The sequence below is a fragment of the Schistocerca serialis genome, chromosome 1, assembly GCF_023864345.2.
Source record: "Schistocerca serialis cubense isolate TAMUIC-IGC-003099 chromosome 1, iqSchSeri2.2, whole genome shotgun sequence".
NCBI classification, from domain to species: Eukaryota; Metazoa; Arthropoda; class Insecta; order Orthoptera; family Acrididae; genus Schistocerca; species Schistocerca serialis.
This window is the reverse complement of record NC_064638.1, coordinates 962,391,624-962,416,369: the sequence shown is the minus strand read 5'-3', so window position 1 is coordinate 962,416,369 and position 24,746 is coordinate 962,391,624. Positions and strand designations below refer to the sequence as shown.

At 38.5% G+C, this 24,746-nt stretch overlaps 1 protein-coding gene across 3 annotated transcripts in view; it reads left to right on the top strand.

Annotated features, from left to right (window-relative positions):
* The window catches only part of LOC126412889 (ester hydrolase C11orf54 homolog), a 129,899-nt gene that overhangs the window by 95,587 nt on the left and 9,566 nt on the right, over positions 1–24,746 (top strand). For all 3 annotated transcript variants that reach the window (XM_050082796.1, XM_050082788.1, XM_050082782.1), the window contains exons 4-7: positions 9,141–9,316; positions 12,112–12,276; positions 19,088–19,184; positions 24,057–24,223. In XM_050082796.1, the coding sequence (XP_049938753.1) occupies positions 9,141–9,316; positions 12,112–12,276; positions 19,088–19,184; positions 24,057–24,223 (605 nt within the window). The remainder of the gene's footprint in view (positions 1–9,140; positions 9,317–12,111; positions 12,277–19,087; positions 19,185–24,056; positions 24,224–24,746) is intronic.

Here is a 24,746-nt window from a genome sequence, read left to right as displayed (position 1 = left end):
TTCAGGACTGGATCTCCCAAGGCTGTCAGTAGTTCTAATGGAATGTTGTCTACTCCCGGGGCCTTGTTTTGACTCAGGTCTTACCGTGCTCCCTTTTTAAATTTTCTAACCTACCTGCCCGATTAAGGGATCTGACATTCCATGCTCCAATCCATAGAATGCCAGTTTTCTTTCTCCTGATAACAACGTCCTCCTGTGTAGTCCCCGTCCGGAGATCCAAATGGGGGACTATTTTACCTCCGTAATATTTTACCCAAGAGGATGCCGTCATCATTTAACTACACAGTAAAGCTGCATGCCCTCGGGAAAAATTATGGCTGTAGTTTCCCCTTGTCTTCAGCCGTTCGCAGTACCAGCACAGCAAGGCCGTTTTGGTTAGTGTTACAAGGCCAGATCAGTCAATCATCCAGACTGTACCCATGCAACTACTGAAAAGGCTGCTGCCCCTCTTCAGGAACCACACGTTTGTCTGGCCTCTCAACATATACCCCTCCGTTGTGGTTGCACCTACGGTTCGACTATCTGTATCGCTGAGGCACGCAAAAACAATAATGTTTCACTTTCGTTTGAAAGTTTTTGCGTGTATGTATAACCACGAGTTGGGTATGTATAGCCACGTGCTGGAGCTGCATGTTGTGTACAGCAATTGAGAAGTGGACAAAGAATAAAACTGTAAATTTTGGAAATGCAATTAATCTACAACCAAAACTGTGATACTTCAAAATTAATGTATACAAAGATTGCAATCATGTGGGGGGGGGGGGGGGGAGGGAGGAGGAGGAGGAGGAAAAAAAAAGACCAGTTGACAAGCTGTTGGCAATTAGCTTGGGACCATGCTTGATAAAGCATACATAAAAATCTGAATTCTCTGGATCTTTGCCAAATGCAAGGCGGGAAAGTTGCTTAGGAAGAGTGAAAGCATGTAAGCGTAGGTGGCTCTTCATCCATATGGTTTGCATTTGATGTCAAGAGTTTCATACTGTCTCGAGATGTGCCTGAAGCAGGAATTAACATTATAAACATTGGTATGTGCCAATGAACAAAAAGATATAAAAACTGTACTCTTATTTTGTAATTCCCTTAATCTAATCTTTGAGTCCTTTGTAACCTCCCCACAAAATTCTTTGTCGTTTAACCTCCGCACAAAATTCTTTCTCATCTAATGTAACCTCCCCACAAAATTCTTTCTCTTTAATGTAAGCTCAAAACAGAAAAATTCCCGAACCTCTCAACAGTAAAAAATACAATTACGTCCTTCACATTCAGTGTAACGTCCCAACAAAATAATTTCCGTAACCTGGTAATAATACAATGTAACTAACCTCTCAATTAAATTGTCGCTCACTTATAACTTTTCAATAATTGACTGTGAATTTAACCTGGTAAATTTTAGACGTCAGCAGTGCTGCGTCATGGCCCTGATAGATCATTCTGAATAAAAAAGAGAAAAATTCTTACCTCAATGAAGTCGCCGGATAACACATATATATCTGCTCTTACAATAATTTTTTTTGGCACAGCCCTGTGCAATGCTGGTGGATAGATTTGTCATTTATGAAAGGGAAACAACTGATTTTTCGCCGGATAACGCATATATATCTGCTCTTACAATAATTTTTTTGGCACAGCCCTGTGCAGTGCTGGCGGATAGATTTGTCATTTATGAAAGGGAAACAACTGATTTTTTCTTTTGCAATAATTGGGATGATCATGGATTGGGAGAAATTAGTAAATTCTTTAAACTGAAATGAATGGTTGTTAAAAATTACTTTATATGAGAAAGATTATTATTTGGACATTTTTAAAACATTTACATGGGACTTGAGATAACATTACTACATATGCGCGAGGCTGCTATTTACCTTATACAATAATGCTCAGGCTCCGGCATCGCTGCACCGCGACGGCCGAGCCAACACGATACACCAGACCAGACCAGAGCGGACTGCAGACTAGCAACAACTTACTGCTACAGCTACACAGTTCCTACTGCAGTCAACACTGCTCTCTGGTCAGAGATTCTCTTATACCTTGCATATCGCAGGCAGCGCATGAGCAATATATCGAAATTACATCTGGTCGGACCTCTTACATAACCCTCCACTGGGGGGGGGGGGGGGGCGCAAAAATTTGGCAGTGATGGTGAGTCAATTGGACTTGCCATGAGCAACAAATTATTCTATAATCTACTTAATTTACTAAGTTTACAGTCACAGAGTATATACATATGCATAAGTGCAGAACATGAAATTGAATAGAGTGCACATGCACTGAGTACAGAACATATCAAGAAATGACAAAATGTATACGCAATGAGTATAAAACATATTAACAAATGACAGAAAGTGCACACGCACTGTATATATTTTTACCATTTTACAAGAACTAGGAAAGGAAGGGGAAGGATGGCATCACGGTTGTAGCACAGTAGATTGCACGTAGCTGCACTGAAAGCCCATATCTTTCTACAGAAGCACAACACCAAGTGAGACAATCTGAAGTTCTCTTCCCTGAAGTATTAATCATTGTAGCCAAGACACTGAAATGGTGTATTAATATTCAATGTTATCATTTTGGTAGTACATTAGGTACACCAAACAGTGGGACCATAATAACATCTCCATCGTTCAAGGTGGTGGATAGCATGATGTGTCAACACCACATTCTTGTAGAATCCATACTCTTTCACCAACGTAGAATTAGTGCAAAAACCAAATATAGTGCTCCATGATCATGAGGATGGACAGGACAAACGGATATTGCAGTAATTTCTGGTAATTAGGTCAGAAGGTGAAGGACATTAAGTCTTATGCTAGTCATCATTGAGAATTACACTAGTCTATCAACCGATTTGAGTAATTGTTGGCATTCATTGCCCAGTTACTAAACATTTCTGTACTATGTATGGAGTATTACAGAACATTATTCATAAGTCATCTGATTACAGTAAATATTGGCACTCATTGGCCAGTTACAAACCATTTTTATGCATTATTCAGAAGTCATCATTAAAAACAAGAGTTAATTAATGGCATAGCATTTACATAATTCATCTAATTATAGTAATCATTGGCACTCATTGGCCAGTTACAAACCATTTTTAAGCATAATTCAGAAGTCATCATTCAAAACAAGAGGTAATTAATGGCATAGCATTTACATAATTCATCTAATTATAGCAATCATTGGCATTCATTGGCCAGTTACTAAACATGTAGCAAGTGTTGAATATTACAAAACACTATTCATAACTCATCTTATACCTTGCATATCGCAGGCAGCGCATGAGCAATACATCGAAATTACATCTGCTTGGACCTCTTACACCTTCTACCAAAGCATTGCACATTTATGGAACTTACTTGAAACAGAATGTGTCCACAAAGTCCAATTTTTCTTGTTCTTTCTAATTTGATTTGTTGTGTGGTTTAAAAGCAGTACCACCAACCACTCTCACTTCCACTAGCTCACATTTTGTGGCAATAGTGGGCCCACTTGTAAAAACTTCTGGCCCTGGAAATATATTGTCGCAAACACTGCTGGGGGGGGGGGGGGGGGGTGTTAGTCGCCAGTAATGCTGTACTGGTGGATGGAATTCGTGCAGCCACACTGTTTCTGAACAACATTGCCAGGGTATTTTATCAGTAATATGCAATTTTTATGGCCCATGCAAATGTACCTTTATGACATTCAATATTGGTCCACTGCCCAGCATGCAAATGGGGAAGCATTACTGTGACTGCTATAGGGACCAGATTTAGAGTTTGAGCAAAAGGAGGCACTTGTTTTCACTTTGGACAATGTTTTGTAGCAGACCTTGCTGGATTTTCCCTTGACAGCACAGGATGTCAGAGTGCTGACAGCCGTTTTCCGGAAAATTCTTTCAGCTGTCTATGTGGGGTGGCAAGAGTGCACTCTTTTGGGGGAAGATTATGCTTGGTGTTTATTTTTTCTCCTATGTGATCAACTCAGATTTGTCTAGAGGGTTATCATGCTTGTCACAGAGGAGCGAGGCTGTTGAGTCGTCATCCCTTCAGTGTTGTTACTTTGAATACTCCAGCTGTTGCATGCATCACGCTGGAATATGACTAACTGCAATAGTGAACAGCTTGTGCAGGCTTGTACACAGTACCAGGCTGTGCCACTGCATCAATTTCCCCTTGGCCAGTCCTGGAGCAGCCTTGGGTAGGGTGCACATTGACTTTGCAGACCCATTTTTTGGAAGTATGTGGTTGTTCATGGTTGATGCATTGTAAATTTTCCCCCTATGTCACCAAGCTGTCCTCCATGACATTGACAGCAACTGCTCACACATTGTTGGTCATTTTGCTATTTAGGGCTCTCACACATCCTCATATCCAATAACAGTCAGCAATTTGTGTTGCAGGTGTTCGAAGACCTTTGCATTCACAGTGGTATCCAGCATCTGCCAGGTACCTCGTTTCACCCAGCATAGCACTCAGATATGGAGCACTGCATGTGTATGTTCAGTACCCAAATGTAGAAGTATATGTCTGCCTCATCCTGAGATTATCACTATTGAGTTTCTGGCTGTATACTGGACAATGCCAGTTGATAGGTGCAGTCTAGTGGAATGTTTGCATGAGCAACAGGTGTGGGGTCTTTTGGCTTTTTTGCACCCAGAGTCACCTGGCCCAGACCATCTTGGTGTGCCAAATTTTCCTCATGGGGCTGATGTTTGGATCCATTCTTTCAGTTACCAGCCATCACAAGGGTCGTCAGTTGTTGGTGTTAGTTGTCAGTCAGGAGAAGATCACCCATCATTCCAATCAGTTGCAGCTGTGACTGGTTGGGTCTTTAACACCATCATCTCCAAGCCAGCAATTTTACAGTGTTGTTTCAGTTGTGACAGAATGCTCACCTGCTACTGCCCACTCTGCCCACCCACCTTTGACCACGAAGTAGAGAGGTAGCAGGGATAGCTCCTGCATCCCCTGTTGTGGAGTCCATGAAATTTGGACTGGTGCCCTCTTTTTTTCCTGCTCACGGCAGAGTCCTTGCCCCTACCTGTGCCGTGGACTGGCAGTTACTACAGCCTCTGTAGTCTTCCACCCCTCTGGGACAGCAAGCTGTATCAGCAGCACATCCTTTGGTGTTTGATCTACTACCGGGGAATCTTGCGGCCTCTCTGATATTGTGACAGAGGTCACGACACAGACTGGGTCATTTTTGGCCTACATGGCCTTTGCAGGGAGGAGGTATTTAGCATCCCTGTCAGCGGACATAGGGATGCAGAGTAGCTTGTGTGGTTTAGTGCACAAGAATAGTACAGAACACTGTAATGGAGGATGTGGGCTTATAATGGCATGGGTAGTGCCACTGTCCCAACACTGTTTTCAAAACCTGCTGACCAAGCCCTCACCTCACGCAGTGCTCCATTTCCGTGTGCTCAGCTGTCAGTCACTCATGGCTGCATATTGTGTTTTCCTCCTTTAGATGGTGTTTGGACTCTCTGCTTGCCTGAAGGTTGACTCATATGTCAAGATTCGTTCACTCTTCCAGGGTTCATCTCCTTGGGTGGTAGTCAACCATCTGTTGGCTAGTATAGTTACATTCATGCCAACAGTGATGATTCTGCTGTGTTGTCACATTCAAGCAGATACTGAATGTACTATACATATTATACATTAATTAGTACTAGAATTTCATAAGATTTTCTGTGATGATATGAGTTTTTTGTTGGGGTACTTAGTTTTATGGGTTATTTGCATCTTATTCAGTAAAATGGTCAAAATTAGTGTTACTGACTCTTACTTAATTTAAATCAAACAAGAATTGTACCTCTACAGATAGCTGTTGTAGTCTGATATCTGATATTGACCCTACACTTACTGTTTTGCATTTTATTTTTTACTTAAATATAATTTTTATGCTTGGAATCAACATTCCACCTAATAATTCAAACTGTTCTGCTTGAATAGAAATCGTAAAACTAATTTTCAGTAATTAATATAGTAACAAAAATATTCAATTATTGATAATATAATGTAAATAGATGGATATATAAATCTACTCACTAACCACCAGCAGGATGGGGGGGGAAACACATACGCAAAAGAATTTAACTTTTACAAGCTTTCATTCAGAGCCAGTCGCTTCTTCTTCTGGCAGAAGAGTTGAAGGGGAAGGAAGAGGGGTGAAGGAAAATGACTAGAGAGGTTTAGGGAAAGGGGTACAGTTTAGAAAAATCACCCAGGATCTCCGGTCAGGGGAGACTTACCAGACGGTATGAGAAGGAAAGGATGATTCTTGGGGACTGTGACGGACAAGATTTGAAAGCCTGATAGCCTAGAGGTGGAAGACAGGGTGATATGCGACTGAGATTACTACTAAAACATTGTGCATTAGTTAATAAGAGAAAAAAAGCCTTAATTCATGTTAACTCCTTCTGTCTCAGCATTTATTCACAGTAACTACTCCTTTCTTCACTACATTTTAATTTTCTACGTCTTTCATTTTCTGACAGAAATATACCCAAGGTAAACTGGATTTTTTGAGCAAAGAACATTGTACTTAAAAAATCTGTCTTTTAGGAGGCTATTGCCATGCTGTAAGAGAGGAAAATTGATGTCAAAAACTACACAATAGTATAAGCATATCCTCAGTTTACAATCCACAATTTTTAACACTTTATCATGTGTGAAGTTAAGAACTACTCAATTCCCATTTGGGCAAACAGCAGCCACACATCAGACCAAATGATACATAGCTGAACTTGTAACAGAACGTAAGATCGTGTATGTCAGTAATTTTCGTGTATGTCAGTAATTTCTTTACGTGTAATGTTTTATGTAAATATAGCCTTTGACTGCGAGTTTAACGACTAAGAGACAGTTATCTTTGGACATGCGGAAAGGAGGTCGAGCTTGGGGAGAGGTGGTAAAAGGACTTTGGAGAGAAAGCGTGGGCTAGAGGAGGTGCGAATACAGATGTGGTGTAAAACAATGTCTTATTGCATATTATTGTAGAAGTGTTAAATGTGAATAAATGAATTAAATAGTGATTTGCAAAACTAATGTAACGTTTGCTCTCTAAAAATCAAAATACCACATCGCCCTACAAACCAGTTAGTCTCATCCAAACACAAAGAAAACCGCGGGAACATCGCAGTGGAATCACCTCTAGACTTCACGAAGACAACAACGCAGCCATCGATATGAGTTAAGTACCAAACTGTTCGTACTTGTTAACGACCTCGGACTATAAATTTGAATCTCCTGTAGTACCTGAAGTCACCATGTGGACAAAGGAGTAGGACAACTTATATACAGTGGACATCATAGGAAGAGGTCTGTTAAAAACTACACATCATCTATCTTGTTAGTCAAAATACTATCGTGCTTGATTCTGAGCTGCATGTTTTCTTCCACGCACCACCTTTTGGCATGCGTCTTGGCCACATCTGCAGCACTTATCTCCCTATAAGCACTTTGCTGTAAGGGCATTTGACCAGTAGCTGTTTCTTTTAATGTGCAACATGCTATTGTTTCACCATCTGGTTATGGGAAAGAAATTTGTACTAACCATCTGAAGGTGTATATTCAATAAACGACAATTTTTACCGTGTAAATAATTTCATAATGCTCTGACAATGGTGTGCTCAATCAGACTACCTGTAATTACAGTTACTGACATGAAGCTATAAATACTCATTGTGTTCTTCTTGCCAAAGGAGTATGGTAAACACTGTCATGATTTCTTCCTTGGTAAGTGTCCCAGTGTTTGTCAATTCCTAATGATGGAGAACTGTTAATTCAATATGTAGAGGCTTTCTATTGCTGTGATTTCTTTATCATTAATGTCTAAATTTCATTTGATTATTTTCTACTAACACTGTGTAACTTGTATACTTATTATCACAGTGTATAGCATACAGTAAAATGCTATCCTTTTTGCCATTTTAAGGCACATTGTGATGCATTTCGAATAAATTACACTGAAAACAGTATTGCTGTATTTTTCAAACAATCTAGGATGGAATGTAACAGTATTATGAAAAGGAACGTTACTACTCACCAAATAGAGGAGACAACAGACACACACACATGACTGCAGTCTGGTATGGTTTCAGTTGCCGGAGATTGCAGTTTTATTTATGACAAAGGCCATACTGGGCTGTAAGCTAATTTGTGACAGTATTTTTGTTGTGCCTATCTGCGACTTAGAACATCCACTATGTGGTGAGTAGCAACTTTCCTTTTCATAATATTATTGCCGTATTTCTGTGATTTAAGGTATATTGGCAGATCTGACCCAAAGAGAAAACTTTCAGCATCACAGATGTTAAAACCATGGAGATGTAATAAGGGGGACAACGCTACAGACTTATGCTGTACATTGCTGTGGAGCTGGCACCACCATGTTAGATGCCCCAAAATATTGGCAGAATACTATGAACAATTGCTTCTTGTTCTTAATTTCTGTCATGTGCTTGCAACAGTTGTTTTAGATAGAGAATGTTATAGTGGTTTCATAAATAACACAGCATTAGGAGGGCATTTTATGAGATTTTTTGGTCTTAAAATTTCATCCAGTACTGTGACACAGTTTGCCTTGTTCATGTAACTTTTTTGTGTTCTACATTGTGAATGTGCAGGAAGAGAAGTGTGTGATATGACAAGGCTGCCAGACTGACAGAACTGATGCTCAGTGTATGTCTTCTTCCTGAAAATGCTCAGAATATATTTTAAAATATTTGGTCAGTTGTTTCTTTCTCACAGCTCTTACCCAAAGAACTTTTCAAGTTGGACTGATAAGAAATCTAAAGCAAAATGACAGAAATAAAACAGTTACAGTAACAGTAAACAACGCAACCGAAATTTATGTATATAAAAGAAAGTATTGCCTGAATGAGCCCACTTGTGAATGAAATGTGATTCCCTTACAGTTTATACATGAATCAGAATGATTAGTACTCCCATAAATGATGCAAAGTACGAAGTTTCATCAAAACACTTTCTCGAGAAGTCAGTGTTTGGAGGAGCTAGCATGGTTGACACGAGCTTCGAGTTCGCGATGTCATAACAGCTCCCATTAGTATACTTTCATAGTTGAAACCAACATCCCTAAAAAGTTTTATGGTGCCTGATTTAGTTGTTCCATTTGTTGATTTGTTTCAGGTCTTTGTGGAAAACCCCGTCTTGTTGAAATTGGTGGTGTTCCATATCTTGTGCCCTTAGTGAAGAGAGAGAAACTGTATGATCTTAAATTACTTGGAAATCATGCAGAGCTTAATCCAGCTTTCATCATTGGTGCAGGTGCTGGACCATGGCCACATGCTGGTGTTAACTGTGAGGTGAACACAAAATTAGTGATTGTTAATGAAGCGAAGTATGAAGTTTACTGTAATAGAATTGTAGTGTCAAAAGTGCTTCAATATCTATTTAATCATCTGCCTATTACAAAAAAGGAGTAGCACAAATAAATGTGAAATTCTGAAAGAAGTGGGGCAAGTTAGGGACCTAAGGTAGTGAGGTTAAAGAGGGAGAAGGACTTGTGTAAAAGGGTTAGAGGCAGTGGAGTGAAGAAGAATCAAATGTAAGAAGTGAAACAAATAAGGAGACTTAATATAAATTAGTGTAGAAGAATAACTGGAGTCGAATACATGGCGGTTGAGAGGATTTCAAGTGCACTGCCTAAACTGCTGGTTCTTTGAAGTTGTATAGAAACCTCATAACTGGAACAGGTTTTGTAATTTGTGTTGTTGTGCTATAACATATACCTATAGTAGTAGCTGTAGTGCCCACTTTGATTTCAGTTTGGTGGAATCTCATTTCTGGACATGATTTAGGAAAATAAGAATGATGGCAGAATTTTCAATTCCAATTTCAGAATAACAGATAGAATTTGATCTCAAGTGAAATGCTCCTGCTAATCTGGATGTGGACTTGCATAATTTTTTCTTACATAAAATGCAGTTTATGCTATTGCTTCTGTGGAGCAGTTGTGGCTGGGAAACAAAGATTGAAACCTTTCCTTTCATTATAAGTCTTTTTATTTTACAAGAGGATCCTAAGTATTCCTTAAAACATCTCATTTTTGTGCTTGTTTTATGCTATCTTGGTAAACTGTTTCTCTAACACAATCCTCCTTCAATGCCAGATGGAGAAACAGATTAATGGGATGCCTTCATTATCATTGTTGCTCATCTATCCATTGTATTTCTTGGAGATGAGAGAATGTTTTGCTTGTTTGTTGGCACTATCAGCCCATGAATATTAGTTCCTGTGGGAGCAGTATAAAAAGTAGGAAGGTCACACTTGATGTTTCATTGACTACAAACCCATTATAAATAAGACACTACCTGAGTCGAAGAATCATGGGGAAAGAACTGGCCTTGTCTTCATTAAATGAATAATTTACATCTACATCTATACTCAGTAAACCGCTGTGAAGTATATGACATGGGATATGTCCCATTGTGTCAGTTAGTAGGACTTCTACCTGTTCCATTCATGTAAGGGGCATGGCAGGAACAATTGCTTACGTGCTTCTATGTGGACTGCAGTTATCCTAATCTTGTCTGAAATCTCTATTGGAGTGATGCAAAGGGAGTTGTAGTACATTGCTAGATCCATCACTTGAAGTTGGTTCTAAAAACTTTCTAAGTAGGCTTTCAAGGGATAATTTGCTTCTTCTTCAAGTGTCTGCCAACTTAGTTCTTTCAGCAGCTTCATTACACTTTCCCAAGGATCAAACAAACTTCTGACAATTCATGCTGCCCTCCTATGCATCTGTTCAGTATCCCCTGTTAGTACTATTTGGTACAGGTCCCACACAGTTGACCAATAATCTATGGTGGGTCACACGAGTATTTTGTATGCCATCTCCCTTGTATACTGACAGTTGCATTTCATTAGTATTCTGCTAATAAACCTCAGTCTGCCACCTGCTTTCCCTAGACTGAGATTATGTGGTCACACCATTTCATATCTGTACAAATTATTTCACCCAAGTATTTGCATGAGCTGACTAATCCCAACTGTTATTCATTTAAACTGATTTTTATTCTTTTTGTAAAGTGCACGATTTTACATTTCTTAACATTTAAAGTGAGTTGACAGTCTTTGCACGACATTGAAATCTTTTCAAGATCTAACTTAATATTTTGTGCAACTTTTCTCTACTTTTCCTTTCATACAATGTATCCATGTCATCTAAGTGCCGGTTCTTCTATCCTGTCCTGTAATGGTTTCTCATCCACTAATTTCCTTATGCTCTCATTCCATAACCTGTCCTACTTTGTCTCTCCAGTGCTTCTTTCAAGAATTTGCTCACTAGCTTGTATTTTGCTTCTCTGTCTTCCTTTCATTATCTAGGTCTCTAAGGAATATGGCAGGATTGTAACATTGTATGCCTGTTATATAACCCTTTTGCTGTTTTGAGGGGCATCTGTGCTCTATACCAGGCTCCTAACACTCTTCTGGGATGCTTCTGCATGTCTCTCCCCCCCCCCCCCTCCCTCCCCCCCTCATTTATTTCTCTGTCATTTCTTCCATTCTCCTGTATTTAGCTTCCCAGATTCTTCAAATTCACCACCTTTCTCAATCGTTCCCCATCAACTATTATTCCTGTTGTGACTGTCTTCTCCTTTGTGGCTGTGCTTGTCGTTTCACATTTCCTTATGCTAAATGTTGTCCCATATCCTTGTTCTGTTTGTTGCCATATGTCCAACTCCTTGTTTCCATAAATAACAAAATCATCTGCAAACTCCATGACCTTCATCTTTACTTCCCAAAATACTTGTGCCACTCTGGTCGTTATATCATCCGTCACCATAAGGAAAAGCAATGGTGAAAGTACACTCCTTCCCTCAAGCCATTCTTAAGTTCCATCCAGTTTCATCTCTCTCCTCCCAGTGTCACACAGCTCTTACTCCCATTATACATTTCTATTATCCTCTATACCATTTTCTTTTCTACTCCTTTGTTCTCCAGGGTCTTTCATACCTTGTTTCTACATACTATTAAGGTAATATTATATTATTATAAAAAGTGTAATTGGTCTAAAAACTGGAAATCACTAATTGAATCTTACTATGTTTATTTTGTATTTATTACAGTGCATAATGAATTTGCTCTACTTTTTCAGATGATGGCCAACATGGAACTTGAAAATGGTAAAATTAATAATCAGACACGAATATCTAAAGTCAGTGAACAAGATGACAGCTGCATACTTGAGATCCTCCCAAACAGTGAAACCAGGTGTGCACTTCTGGCAAATCTTTTTTGTTGTGAAGGGAAACCAGGGAAGGTAAGTAATGAGTGTGTGTTTTCTTTCTTATCCTCCTTACACAGTCCAGTTTCTTCCATTTCCATACACTGAATGATAATCTTCTGGTATCATAATCTGGGACAACTCTTCTTTTAGGAAGAAACTATTCGTTTTGCACAAGCATCTAATAATGATAATATGTAGTGTCCATACTAGAACCTCTTCTAAATGATTCTTTAAATGGTTGAACATAAAAAAAAAAACAGCTTCACAATACATTTACTCCCTTATGAAGTTTTTTTTTGTGAAGAATAAATAACAATTCGAACAGAACAGTAACATTCATAAATACATTACACAGAGAAGTAACTTACTTCGCCTTCAAACTGCCCCTGGTGTACAGGACTGCAAGTGGGATTTGGGCAGAATGGATAGTTTGGTTGTAAGGGTTGATTTAGAGTCATATTTTGAAAGTATGTATGTGTTTTTATTGCTGTTTTGGATTACAAGGAGACCCTCCAGGGTGGACATAGTTATTCTGTATGCAGGTCACATAGGCAACAGGGGTAGGTGAGCAAAAGTTAAATGATTTTAAAAAGGAACAATGGTAACACAGTGCAAATGTGGATGATAAAAATAGACTGAGATGGATACATGTTACAAAAGAGACAGAGGTTGAAGGCATAAAGTTTTCTGCCCTGTAGGAGATGCTAACTTCAAGAGACCAGTGACAGACGGCCTAATTAACCATTTGCCCTGGAAGAGATAGGAGGTACTCCAGTCCATGTTGTGACTGACAACTGAGGTTGTACAATCCTGCCCCCTTCTGGAAAGATCCATGGTACATGGCCGAAGGAATCCTATGAGGGGCTTATAGACTCAGGGGTAGCAGAGTACGGTTAATGTTTTTAGTTTGCTTTACATCTAAGTAGTATAAATACAAAAAGTTGTTACGTAGAATAATTTTCTGGCCTTTACAATAGCTGGGTTAGGCAACATGGGACAGAGACATGAAGTGCTAAGGAGAAGCCATTTCTGAAATACTTGCATGACTAATATTAGAGAATGCCCTGGGGACAATAATACGAGTTAGTAATGCATTTGGATTCTGAGGGCTAAACATGACAGCTAAAACTTTGATTTAACTGTATCAGTTAATGTTAATCAAAATTATAAGTAATAAAGACCATACAAAACAGAATCAAAATGTAAATATGTATGCATTCAGTAGAACACATCCAAAGTAATGATGCTGTTAGAAGTGGGATGAGTTTTAAAGATTAGTTACTTAATCTTAAATTCATAGTACTGTTACATGAAACAGAAATTCTCAGTAAAACTGTACTAACAGCACGCAATGTACTTCTACATCATCAGAACCCTTCAGTGTTATAGCATCAGCAGAAAATTAAAAACTGTGAGCAAATTCTCAGAACTCATGACAATATACATTAGTACTCAAAATGAGCTTAGAACACATAACACAGCTATTATGTAAAAGATGAACTTTGTTATAAATGAAAACAAGTATTAAAAACATGTAAACATCATCTTCAAAAGTAGTGAGCATGACATCTCCCTTAAACAACAACTGATCCAATCCAGTAAAGGTGTGAGGTGAATAGCAAGGACTGCAGCAGTAGTTACAGCATATAATGAACATTCATTTATTATTTGGTAAACAACAACAAAAATTCAACTGTTACCATTGACTATTGTAGAAAACATTCTTCAACCTTGCAGTAGCAACAGGTAGTGGACGGCTGCTGCACTTGTGCTGCCAACTTCACAGTCTTCGATGATGATGGCGCCCCTGTGTGGTATTCATTGTGCTAAAGTACCACAGTAAGCATTGTTGAAGATGAACATAATTCTTAAAATGAACTGCCAATTTACAGTAAATCGTTAAAAACTGTCACTGAATCACAGAATGATATCCCAGATGTGAAATTTTGATAAAACTCTGCACATTGTGTGAGTTATAAGTTCTGATAACATGTCTGCAGCACATTTTTGAATACAGATCTTTGTCGTTTCATAACCTACTGCAGAATGTCTATAATGGCTTCCAGCAGCGTATCTTTTATAAGATTACAATAATTAAGACTGAAGTTATCAATTGTTGTTTGCTGGAGCTTTGCAAGTTACTGTTAAAAATTTACATTCTTGATTATTTGAATAGTGGAGAGAGATTTGTTTGACCAAGGACTTCTAGATAAAAAATAACTCCTATTAAATTACTGTGGATAAATACCAAAATATAGGATTTTACTTCACTATCAGTGATTTTTGTGAGAAATGCTAGTTACTGTGGAGTTAGATTAGAGCAGGTCTTGCTAACATGTTCTCATCATTAACTGTATAGATACTTCACTTACTTATATGTATTTTTGATCTACTTTATCTGAAAGTTAGTTATTGGACATTTGTTACACACAAACACTGACAATGAAGTTTTATGTTACTGTTATTTTGTAATTAGTAGAGTTCTTAGGTAAACTAGTCACACCAAAGGATTCTAATTAACCAAATTAATGTAAGGGATAATAAAGTTTAGTTGGCTGAGCTATGACATAATATTCAAAATTTTGGGTTCTGTGCACATGCTACACAAATAATACTAGTGAATATATTTGCAAGAGAATAAAAATTTTGAAGGGATTAAAAACGTAAGTGGGGAACGAATCCACCTGCTTTATTACAAATGGCTGTACAGAATGTACAATAAAGATACAGTCATGGTAGAACAGGAAGGAAGATCAATGTAATTATAACAGAATTAGATAAGGCAAGAAAATATCGTGAGGCTTAACCATAGAGAGTATGTCCCTAGGTGGCAGATTAAGGAATGCTCATCAACGTCCCCTGACTTTAGAAGGCAGGAGGGAAATAAAATACTTTCCATTGACCAAAAAGACTGAAGAGAAAACTCCAATAATGAATCCACCTACAGAAGGCCAGTAGTGGATAAAATTACAAGCCTTGGGAAGAATGGATATAATGGAAGACAACCCAGCAATTTCCAAGGACTAAGACTTGGTGCACTCAACATACAGATACTGATAGGGAAGGTGGAGGAAGTGGTGACCTCATGAATGTGAGGAGACTGGATATTTTAGGATTGCTAGAAACCAAATGGAAGGGTAAAGGAAGTAGAGATTTTGAAGTGGACATAGGCTGTATTGGTGTGGGAATAAAGAAGAAGGAAAGCACAGAGTGGTGTAATTATGAGAGGAGGGTTGAAAGAGGAGGTGAAGGGAATAAGTAGTAGGATAATGAATGTCAGAATTGGGTCTACCATCAGAAGCACAGGTGTTGCAGGAGATGTGAACCTTGCACTGAAGATGGAGTGACTACATGTGCTGGAAAAAAGACAAGTGTCCTAGAGACATCTATTTCTGCATACGGGCATTGTTGCCGTTCACTTCCCAAAGTATGGGGACTCTGCAGATGACTCTGTCCACAAAATGGGTGGGTGTGGGGAGGGAGGCAGTGCTCAACCAAAGGCAGTTGGGGAACTGCAGAAAATCCAATGGTACCTGCAGGTAGTCATGTGGCAGGCTTCCAAGGAAAGTGGGTTGATGTTACCAAGGAAAGAGTGGAAAAACCACAGAGTCTATTGGTTAGTGATCATCATCATTTCATCCCCATTGACACACAAGTCGCTGAAGTGGCGTCAAGTCGAAAGACTTGCACCAGGCGAACGGTCTACGCGACAGGAGGCCCTCGTCACACGACTTTCACTTCACTAGAAGAAAGCGTGCGAAGAGCTAGAACAGGGAAGGGGATATGCTCAGAGGGCAGAGATGGCACCTGGGGTGGTGGGATTGTCTTGGGTGCTAAAGGTATATGACAAAGAAGGACTGATAGGAATTCCTGGGGATATGTGAAAAAAATAGGTACTTTGTTCCTAGTTCAACTTCATGATGCTCAGATAATGAAGTCAAACAACTCATCATCAGTACTGAAGAAGCAAGACAGCTGGCACGCGTATGGTCCTAGGACAACCAGAATAATGGCTGTGATTATTGCAATGCCAATCAATAACCTGTAAACTATAACCCAGGTGACCAAGTATGGATTTTTGTACATATGCAGGAAGTTGGACTATTGGAAAAATGAATTAAGTGCTGCTTTAGCCCATACGGAGCCTATGCTGCTTGTCAGACATAACCTATAAAGTTGAGGATAGTGTTCTAACACTGATGAGACCTGCATGACAATCACAGTGAGTGACGAAGCATGCTGGAATAATTTTACTTCCCCTCTTGTTTTGCCATCTGCCTCCTTAAAATTCATTTTTTCATTTCCTACTAATTAACATTAACGTACATGAGTATAATCTGCATTTTCATGAAAGAGGAACATTGGCCCTCAGTTTTAAAGAATATAACACCAGATCTAATTTTGTGCTTAGTTTTAGGTATGTAATTGATTTTCTAAATCTATTTCGACTATTCCTAGCTAATACTTTGTTATAGTGTGAAATCAGTAATTGTTTCATAACTTAAATTCTATTGTTGACTTATAAACAAATACAAATACTGTACTAATTGTAAACATTTGGAGGAACAACTAATAGTATTCTCAAAGGATCTATTTGGCTCTGTTCACAAACATGTTAGCAAAGCCAGCTGAAAATTAATTCCAAAGTAATTAACAATTTTGTCAAAAGTATTGTTTGCATAACAATATCTGTTAATTTCATGATTTAAACAAATAATTTGGCCTAACTCTTGTAGTAGAAGAAACTGTAAAAAAGATGGAATTTTTTGATGTATTTAGTTAATTTAATCGGTTAACTTTAGATTGTAATTTCTGTAAATTAAACATCAAACAATGTATAGTTTCATTGCCCATTATTGTAAGGACATATAAGGGCCCGATTTTTCATCCCGAGACAGTCAGTCCACGCCTGAGTTTCAGACAAGAAACCTGTGTTCGTTAGAACAACAATACATCAACTTAATGTTAAATAAGTGTTACATCAATAGGCTGTGTGTTAAAACAATGACAGTGTCTGTTCAGTTTATTTGATAGACTGTGAACTGCATAATATTGGGGGGGGTGGGGGGGGGGGGGGGGGTGGAAACAGTGAAAGTAAAGAACTGTGAAACACAATTGTGCACCTGTTGGCTACATCATTTACAGTAGTCACTACTGCACTTCCATCCCCCCCCCCCTTTTTTTTTTCAGCCAGTATCACAACGAAGTACATTGATACCAAGGACAATCAGTGAAGAAATAAATCAGGTGAAAGTCACAAGTGCCTCCATAGAAGTAACTCTATTTGAATGTCACAGTGGCAATGAGAACATGAGAAATTGATTAGATTGTGGGAATCAACCACCACTACCATAAGTCCACTCCGAAAAAAAGTGTGTTTATACAGGGTGTTACAAAAAGGTACGGCCAAACTTTCAGGAAACATTCCTCACACACAAATAAAGAAAATATGTTATGTGGACATGTGTCCGGAAATGCTTACTTTCCATTTTAGAGCTATTTTATTAGTTCTCTTCAAATCACATTAATCATGGAATGGAAACACACAGCAACAGAACGTATCAGCGTGACTTCAGACACTTTGTTACAGGAAATGTTCAAAATGTCCTCCGTCAGCGAGGATACATGCACCCACCCTCCATCGCATGGAATCCCTGATGCGCTGATGCAGCCCTGGAGAATGGCGTATTGTATCACAGCCGTCGACAATACGAGCACGAAGAGTCTCTACATTTGGTACCGGGGTTGCGTAGACAAGAGCTTTCAAATGCCCCCATAAATGAAAGTCAAGAGGGCTGAGGTCAGGAGAGCGTGGAGGCCATGGAATTGGTCCGCTTCTACCAATCCATCGGTCACCGAATCTGTTGTTGAGAAGCGTACGAACACTTCGACTGAAATGTGCAGGAGCTCCATCGTGCATGAATCACATGTTGTGTCGTACTTGTAAAGGCACATGTTCTAGCAGCACAGGTAGAGTATCCCGTATGAAATCATGGCGGTGAATTGAGGAAGTACAATACATACTGACGAAACTAAAATGAGCTCTAACATGGAAATTAAGCGTTTCCAGACACATGTCCATATAACATCTTTTCTTTATTTGTGTGTGAGGAATGTTTCCTGAAAGTTTGGCCGTATCTTTTTGTAACACCCTGTATAGTGAACAATACTGTATACTGTGAGTTGACCATTGTGGTGTAGTGCTTGTAGCTCTGAGTCAAATGGTTGGATTCATGCATTCTGCTGTTACTTTAACATTCTTGATTTCTAGAAAGTTCTGGGTGTTACTTTGTTGTTGTTGTTATTGTAATCAATCTAGAGACTTACTTGAATAGATATTCTCACTAATCAATCCATTGTGAGCTTCTTCATCTCCAAACAACTGTTGCAGTTGCGCTCTCCCATTAAAATTTCTCCACTGCCAAATTTATGATCCCTTGGTGCCTCAGGACATTTCCTATCAAACTATCCCTTCTTTTAGTTAAGTTTCAACATCAATTTCTTGTCCCCCTAATTCTCACAGCATTAGAAATATGCTGAAACATAAAATTAGGTGTGCAATTATGCACAGAGGAAGATAAAATAACAGAAAATGATGTGTCACAAAAATCACAAAATAAGTGGCTAGAAGACAAGAAGTAGTAGGTACACTAGAAATTATGAATTATAAGTGAAGCTGAAATAAAAGGCAAAGTGGAAACTTCCTTTTCTTTCAAATAACATGAGACATAAATTGAACATACATGACATTTACAAACTTCATGTACTTTTAGATATGAATCTTTCATGCATTTGTGTGCTGTTTTTATGTGTGATGCTTCATGCTTACAGCTTTCTTTTTTAGGTCCTGAAGATACATTGCAAGAAGAGAACAGGAAAGTTTGACTTTATAGCCAGTATACGAACAACACTTACCAAGCACTACAGTGACAAACCTGTGGGTATGTTTGAACCTTACAGCATTGCACTTAATGTCTTTCCACTTCTCTAAAGATGATCTATAGTGAAGAGAGGGAGAGGGAGAGGGAGAGGGAGAGGGAGGGGGAGAGAGAGAGAGAGAGAGAGAGAGAGAGAGAGAGAGAGAGAGAGAGAGAGAGAGAGAGAATCTTCATGTTTTTGCAACATAAAGGCTGTTCCATAAAATTTTGGGCATGCAGACACATAAATTCAGCTTATTCTTCTAATATTTCAGCTGAATACCAACCAGCCATCTCCAGAATGGACGCGACTGGATCAGAAAAGGGAGGTAATGACAGTGGCACGTAAAGTGCCCTCCGCCACACACCGTTGGGTGGCTTGCGGAGTATAAATGTAGATGTAGATGTAGAATGAACTGAGGTGACTAACACACCAGCACTTGCTCCGTCCTTTTAAACCCAAGGACCGAACCACTGCGTATAAGGCCAAAGATACACAAGGTGCCAGAGACATTGATAGGTGGCAAAGAGGTGTAACATATGCATGGAAATTAAATCTATGGCTGTGCATTCGTTCCACACGGTGATATCGAAGTGTCACGGAGAGCTGCACCGTCACGACGTCTTTGTGATTTAATTACAGAAATTGCCGGATTCCATGATTTGTCCAAGCTGAAGATGCTATCTTTATTAATTAAATTCATCACTAACCAAATTTCAATTGCTTCTTTCACTACTGAGTCCCAGAAAGATGAAGTCATGGCTAAAATTTTGACATTATTGTACACCATAGTGTGCCCAGTGTCAATAAAGTGCTCCGCCACCACAGATTTATTACGTTGTAAGAGATGAGTGTACCTGCAGTGCTCTGTGCATCTCTCCTGGACTGTAAGTGTCATCTGTCTGATGTAGGAAAGGCCGCACTCACAGGGGACCTTATAAACCCCAGGCTTCCGAAGCACCAAATCGTCATTAACGGAACCCAGGAGTGCTGCAGTCTTCGGTGGAGGGCGAAAAATCACTTTTACTTTGTGTTTACTGAGGATCCATCCTGTTTTCGACAAAAAGCTTCCCATGTATGGCAGGAAAGCCATGGATTTAAAACTTTCCATGTCTTCTTTCACTTTTCTTATGCCCACTGTCGATTTCATTTGTAGTGCCATGCGTATCTGCTGTGGAGAGTACCTGCTGGCTTCAAAAACTCTTCTCAGGTGTAGAAGCTCGTCCTCCAGATTTCTCTCATCACCAATGATGTGTGATTTGTGTATTAGACTTCTGAGTACACTCATTGTCTGCGAAGGATGGCAGTTTTAAATCCATGGCTTTCCTGCCATATGTGGGAAGCCTTTCATCAGAAATAGGACAGATCCTCAATAAACACAAAGTGAAAGTGATTTTTCACTCTCCACCAAAGATTGCAGCACTCCTGGGTTCTGTCTCTTACAACCTAATAAATCTGCGATGGCGAAGCACTGTATTGACACTGGACACTCTATGGTGTATGATAATGTCGAAATTTTAGCCACGACTTCATCTTTCTGGGACTCAGTAGTGAAAGAACCATTTGAAATTCAGTTGGCGATGAATTTAATTAATAGAGATAGTGACTTCAGCTTTGAAAAAATCATTGAATCTGGCAATATCTGTAATTAAATCACAAAGATGTCGCAATGATGCAGCTCTTCGTGACACATCGATATCACTGTGTGGAACAACTGTGCAGCCATAGATTTGTATATGTTACACCTCTTTGCCACCTATCAATATCTCTGGCAACTTGTGTATCTTTGGTCTTACGCAATGGTTTGGTCCTCAGGTTTAAAACGACGGAGTAAGTGCTGGATCGTTAGTCACCTCAACTCACTCTGAAGAGGGCTGATTGGTGTTCAGCAGAAATATTAGAAGAAGAAGCTGAATTTGTGTGTCTGCATACCCGAAATTTTATGGAACAGAGACACAGACGGTTTTATTCGCAAAAAATGTGTTTTATTTTTATATTTAAATTTCCAGCAATTTCTGTGAGAAGAGAGGTTAGTTAGTTTCATGTTCCATGGATGATTTACTTGATAAATCGTAAAGATATGGAACAAGGCATTTTACATCTACATCTACAGCCACATATTACAAATTATTTTGTAAACGTGGCTACAGGCTGATCATCTGCAAGCATTTTTTTAAAATGACATACAGACATTTTATGTCTTCGGCTATTGATCAAGAATTTTGATTGCAGCATTGTGCACCTCTTTTTGTGGCTAAGGAAACCTTAATGTGATATAATGGATGCCATTTTTTTCTGGAATTATTCCTTTTGAACTGTGGTGGATTATTTACAATAAACTTTTGATGGAACACATATGCTGTGGAGCAGTAGTCAGAATGCCTAACTCCTTAAACAGATGTCTACAAGATGATCATGGATGAGCACCACATATTATTATTATATCACATTTTTGAAACATGAAGTCTTCCTTTCTTAAAGAGGAGTTAACCCAGAATATTATTCCATAAGACATTATTGAATGAAAATATGCGGTATATGTCAACTTACTGATTTGTCTCTCACCAAGATTTGCAATGATTCAAACTGTAAATGTCGCTGAACCAAGTTGTTTTAGGAGTCCCAAAATGTGCTTTTTCCAGTTTAAATTCTCATTGATATGGACACCAAAGAACTTTGAAGTTTGTATGCCTGGACTGACACATTTTTGAGAAACAACAGCAGACTTAAAATTGAGCCTTGGGGAACCTATACATGATTTCCCTCCAGTCAGAATAATATCCTCTGACTACGTTGGGTTGAATTACCAAGCACAACATTCTGCATTCTTTTTGAAAGATATGGCATTATCCATTTGTTTGTTATACCATGAATCTCATAAAATCACGTTTTATTTTGGAGGATACTGTGATTCACATGGTTAAATGCTGCAGACAGGTCACAGAAGATTTTGTTATTTAATGCTTGTAAATTTTGATGAGTGAACATGGAAATGGCAGTTTCAGTAGAGCACTTCTTCTGAAATGCAAACTATGATTTACTTAGGATATTATTGCTGCCCATGGGATTTTCCATTCTAGAATACATCATGCTCTCAAAAATTTTGGAAAATGAAGTTAGCAGTGAAACAGGTTGGATGTACTGACATTTCTCCTGTCCCCTTTTTTAACAGAAATTTTAACATTCACATACTTCAAAACCTGTTTGTAACTATACTTTGCAATATGTTTACGAAATTATTATTAAACATATTTGTTACCAGTGACTCATCATTTACACAATGTGTATATGCACCAGGACAACTGGGAAATGTGTGAAATACCTTTGGAATTTTTTCATCCAGGAGAAGTCTGGGAACCTGTGTTTTTTTTTTTTTAGAATTCCAGTAATGTTTTATTGTTTTGATTTTCAATAAAATTTTTGTGATTTTGGGTTATAAGAACTGATAATCTAAGATTGAATTTTACTTTAGCCTGCTACTGTTGAGGAATACTGCAGCAATAAAACATAAACGAGAGAATAATAGCAAAATAAAACTTCAGTTGCAAAGAAAATGTCCATGTACATCAACAAAACAAAACACTGTGCATACACAGGCATCTGCTGACAGCACAATGTGTCAGAGGCCTGAGGATAAAGAATCTGCAATACTTCGTGTCAACAAACTGCTTTCTATAAATGTGACACAACTGTTTACATATCTAAGAGCAGGGAAATATTGCAAATGGTGGTGTAAGAAGCATTAAGTTCAAAGTAAATTTTCTTTTGTACAAGAGGTGTTATGTTACGTGTGAGAGTGGATCATGAATTTCTTAAATCACAGAGCATTTGACTTTCATTCAAAGTGTAACACTTTGAGGACCAATCATGTTGAAAAATTTTAGGCCCAGAAGACCATCTCTTTATAACATCATTTAAAATTTTACTGGCACCTTTGTATTTGCTGTATCCTGAAGGCTAACATGCTCTAAAAAGGACCAAGCTTCAGGGTTAGCTTTTCACACTTGTTTTAGTTCTTTCACAGATTACAAATTATACCACAATGATGGCAGAAGGTATAACTATCCTTAAAAGAGTATGAGGGGAGTTCATGAGTAATTTCACATGCAAATGGCTTTTCCATGGAAAAGTCGAAGTGCTCAATGAAATGTATTCAGCCAGATAACTCACGAAATGCTCAGCACCCAGCAGTGAAATTTATGATCATGCTTGCCAGAAATATTCAGCAGCTGCAATTTAAGCTGTGCCCTGAGGAACCTGCCTAACCACACCCTTCGGACGGGGGGGGCGGGGGGGGGGGGGGGGGGGGGGGAATTGATGACCAGTGTGTTCGTGCTACTTAAAAGTTATGTTGCTATTGGCTAACTGCATTATATGTCCTGTGTTCTGAATATCTGCCATCATTGGCTGGCGAGATCATGTGACATGAGCTTTGACTGGCTGACAAAAGCACATTGTGCAACACAATATCAATTTCAGTGCTTTGGAAGCTAGTGTGCTGTATTTGGTGGAATTCGTATTTACACTTTCATAATACAAAAATATGCAATGTACATGTTGCTGCACATCAAAGATCTTTTCAAAATGCATTGTTCTGTATGGGGCTTCATTTTCTAATACCAGGAAGTTATCTACCGGTGTATAAAACCTTTACCTTTCAAAGGATTGGTAAGTTGCACAGTTCTGATGGAAAGTAAATTTTCACTTCACACAAAAAAATGTACTTTTACACAGGGTATAGTGTATTTACACCTGGGAAAAAGTATATTTTTAACCAGGAAATACCCCTATTATAGGCTTTCCGTTTACATGAAAAAATTCTTAATGTGAAGTAATACGATACTGAATATTATTGTTAATTGATTTCATTATAACACTGTCTCCATTTTGTTTAGGGCTTGGAGGAACTTTTCTTTTGAAACAAGGAAAAGCTAAACAGCACATCATGCCAGATTTCTCAACAGTGCCACTCCAGTCTGATGAAGATGTTGAACATTGGTTGAAGTTTTATAACATGTCAGCTCCACTAATTGCTGTAGGAACATTAATATCAGCTGATCCGGTTTGTATGAATTTTACGCATACTCAAGTACTAAGTATGGTATAATTTTAAAATTTATGAATGCTCTCGGACAGTGGTTGTCTAACTTATAAAGCTTCTGACTACCACTGAAACAGAGCTGGCCAGAACCTCCTATCTTCTCTTTATACCCACATGTTAATAATTAACTTCTTAAACTTTTCGTTCAAGTATCTAGAAAGTACACGTGTAGTGCTTACCTGAATTTATAAAACTTTAATCAGGCTTTTCCTCAATTAAATTTATTATTCATGCTGTTCTTTTCAATATACTGATTTCTTTAGTGTAGTTAGTTATTCTGAAAACAAGTTAATTAAAAATTATTAATAACTGAAAACTTTCCTACAGTTTGAGATAGGAAACTTTGAATGAGCTAATCAGTCAAGTTGAGTATGGCGACACCACTCATTAGAAAGACTGGCATTCCAGTCTTGGAATAGCATATTTCAATTTCTGTGAAAATAATTAACACAAGAAATAACTGTAATTAAAGTTCAAATACAAC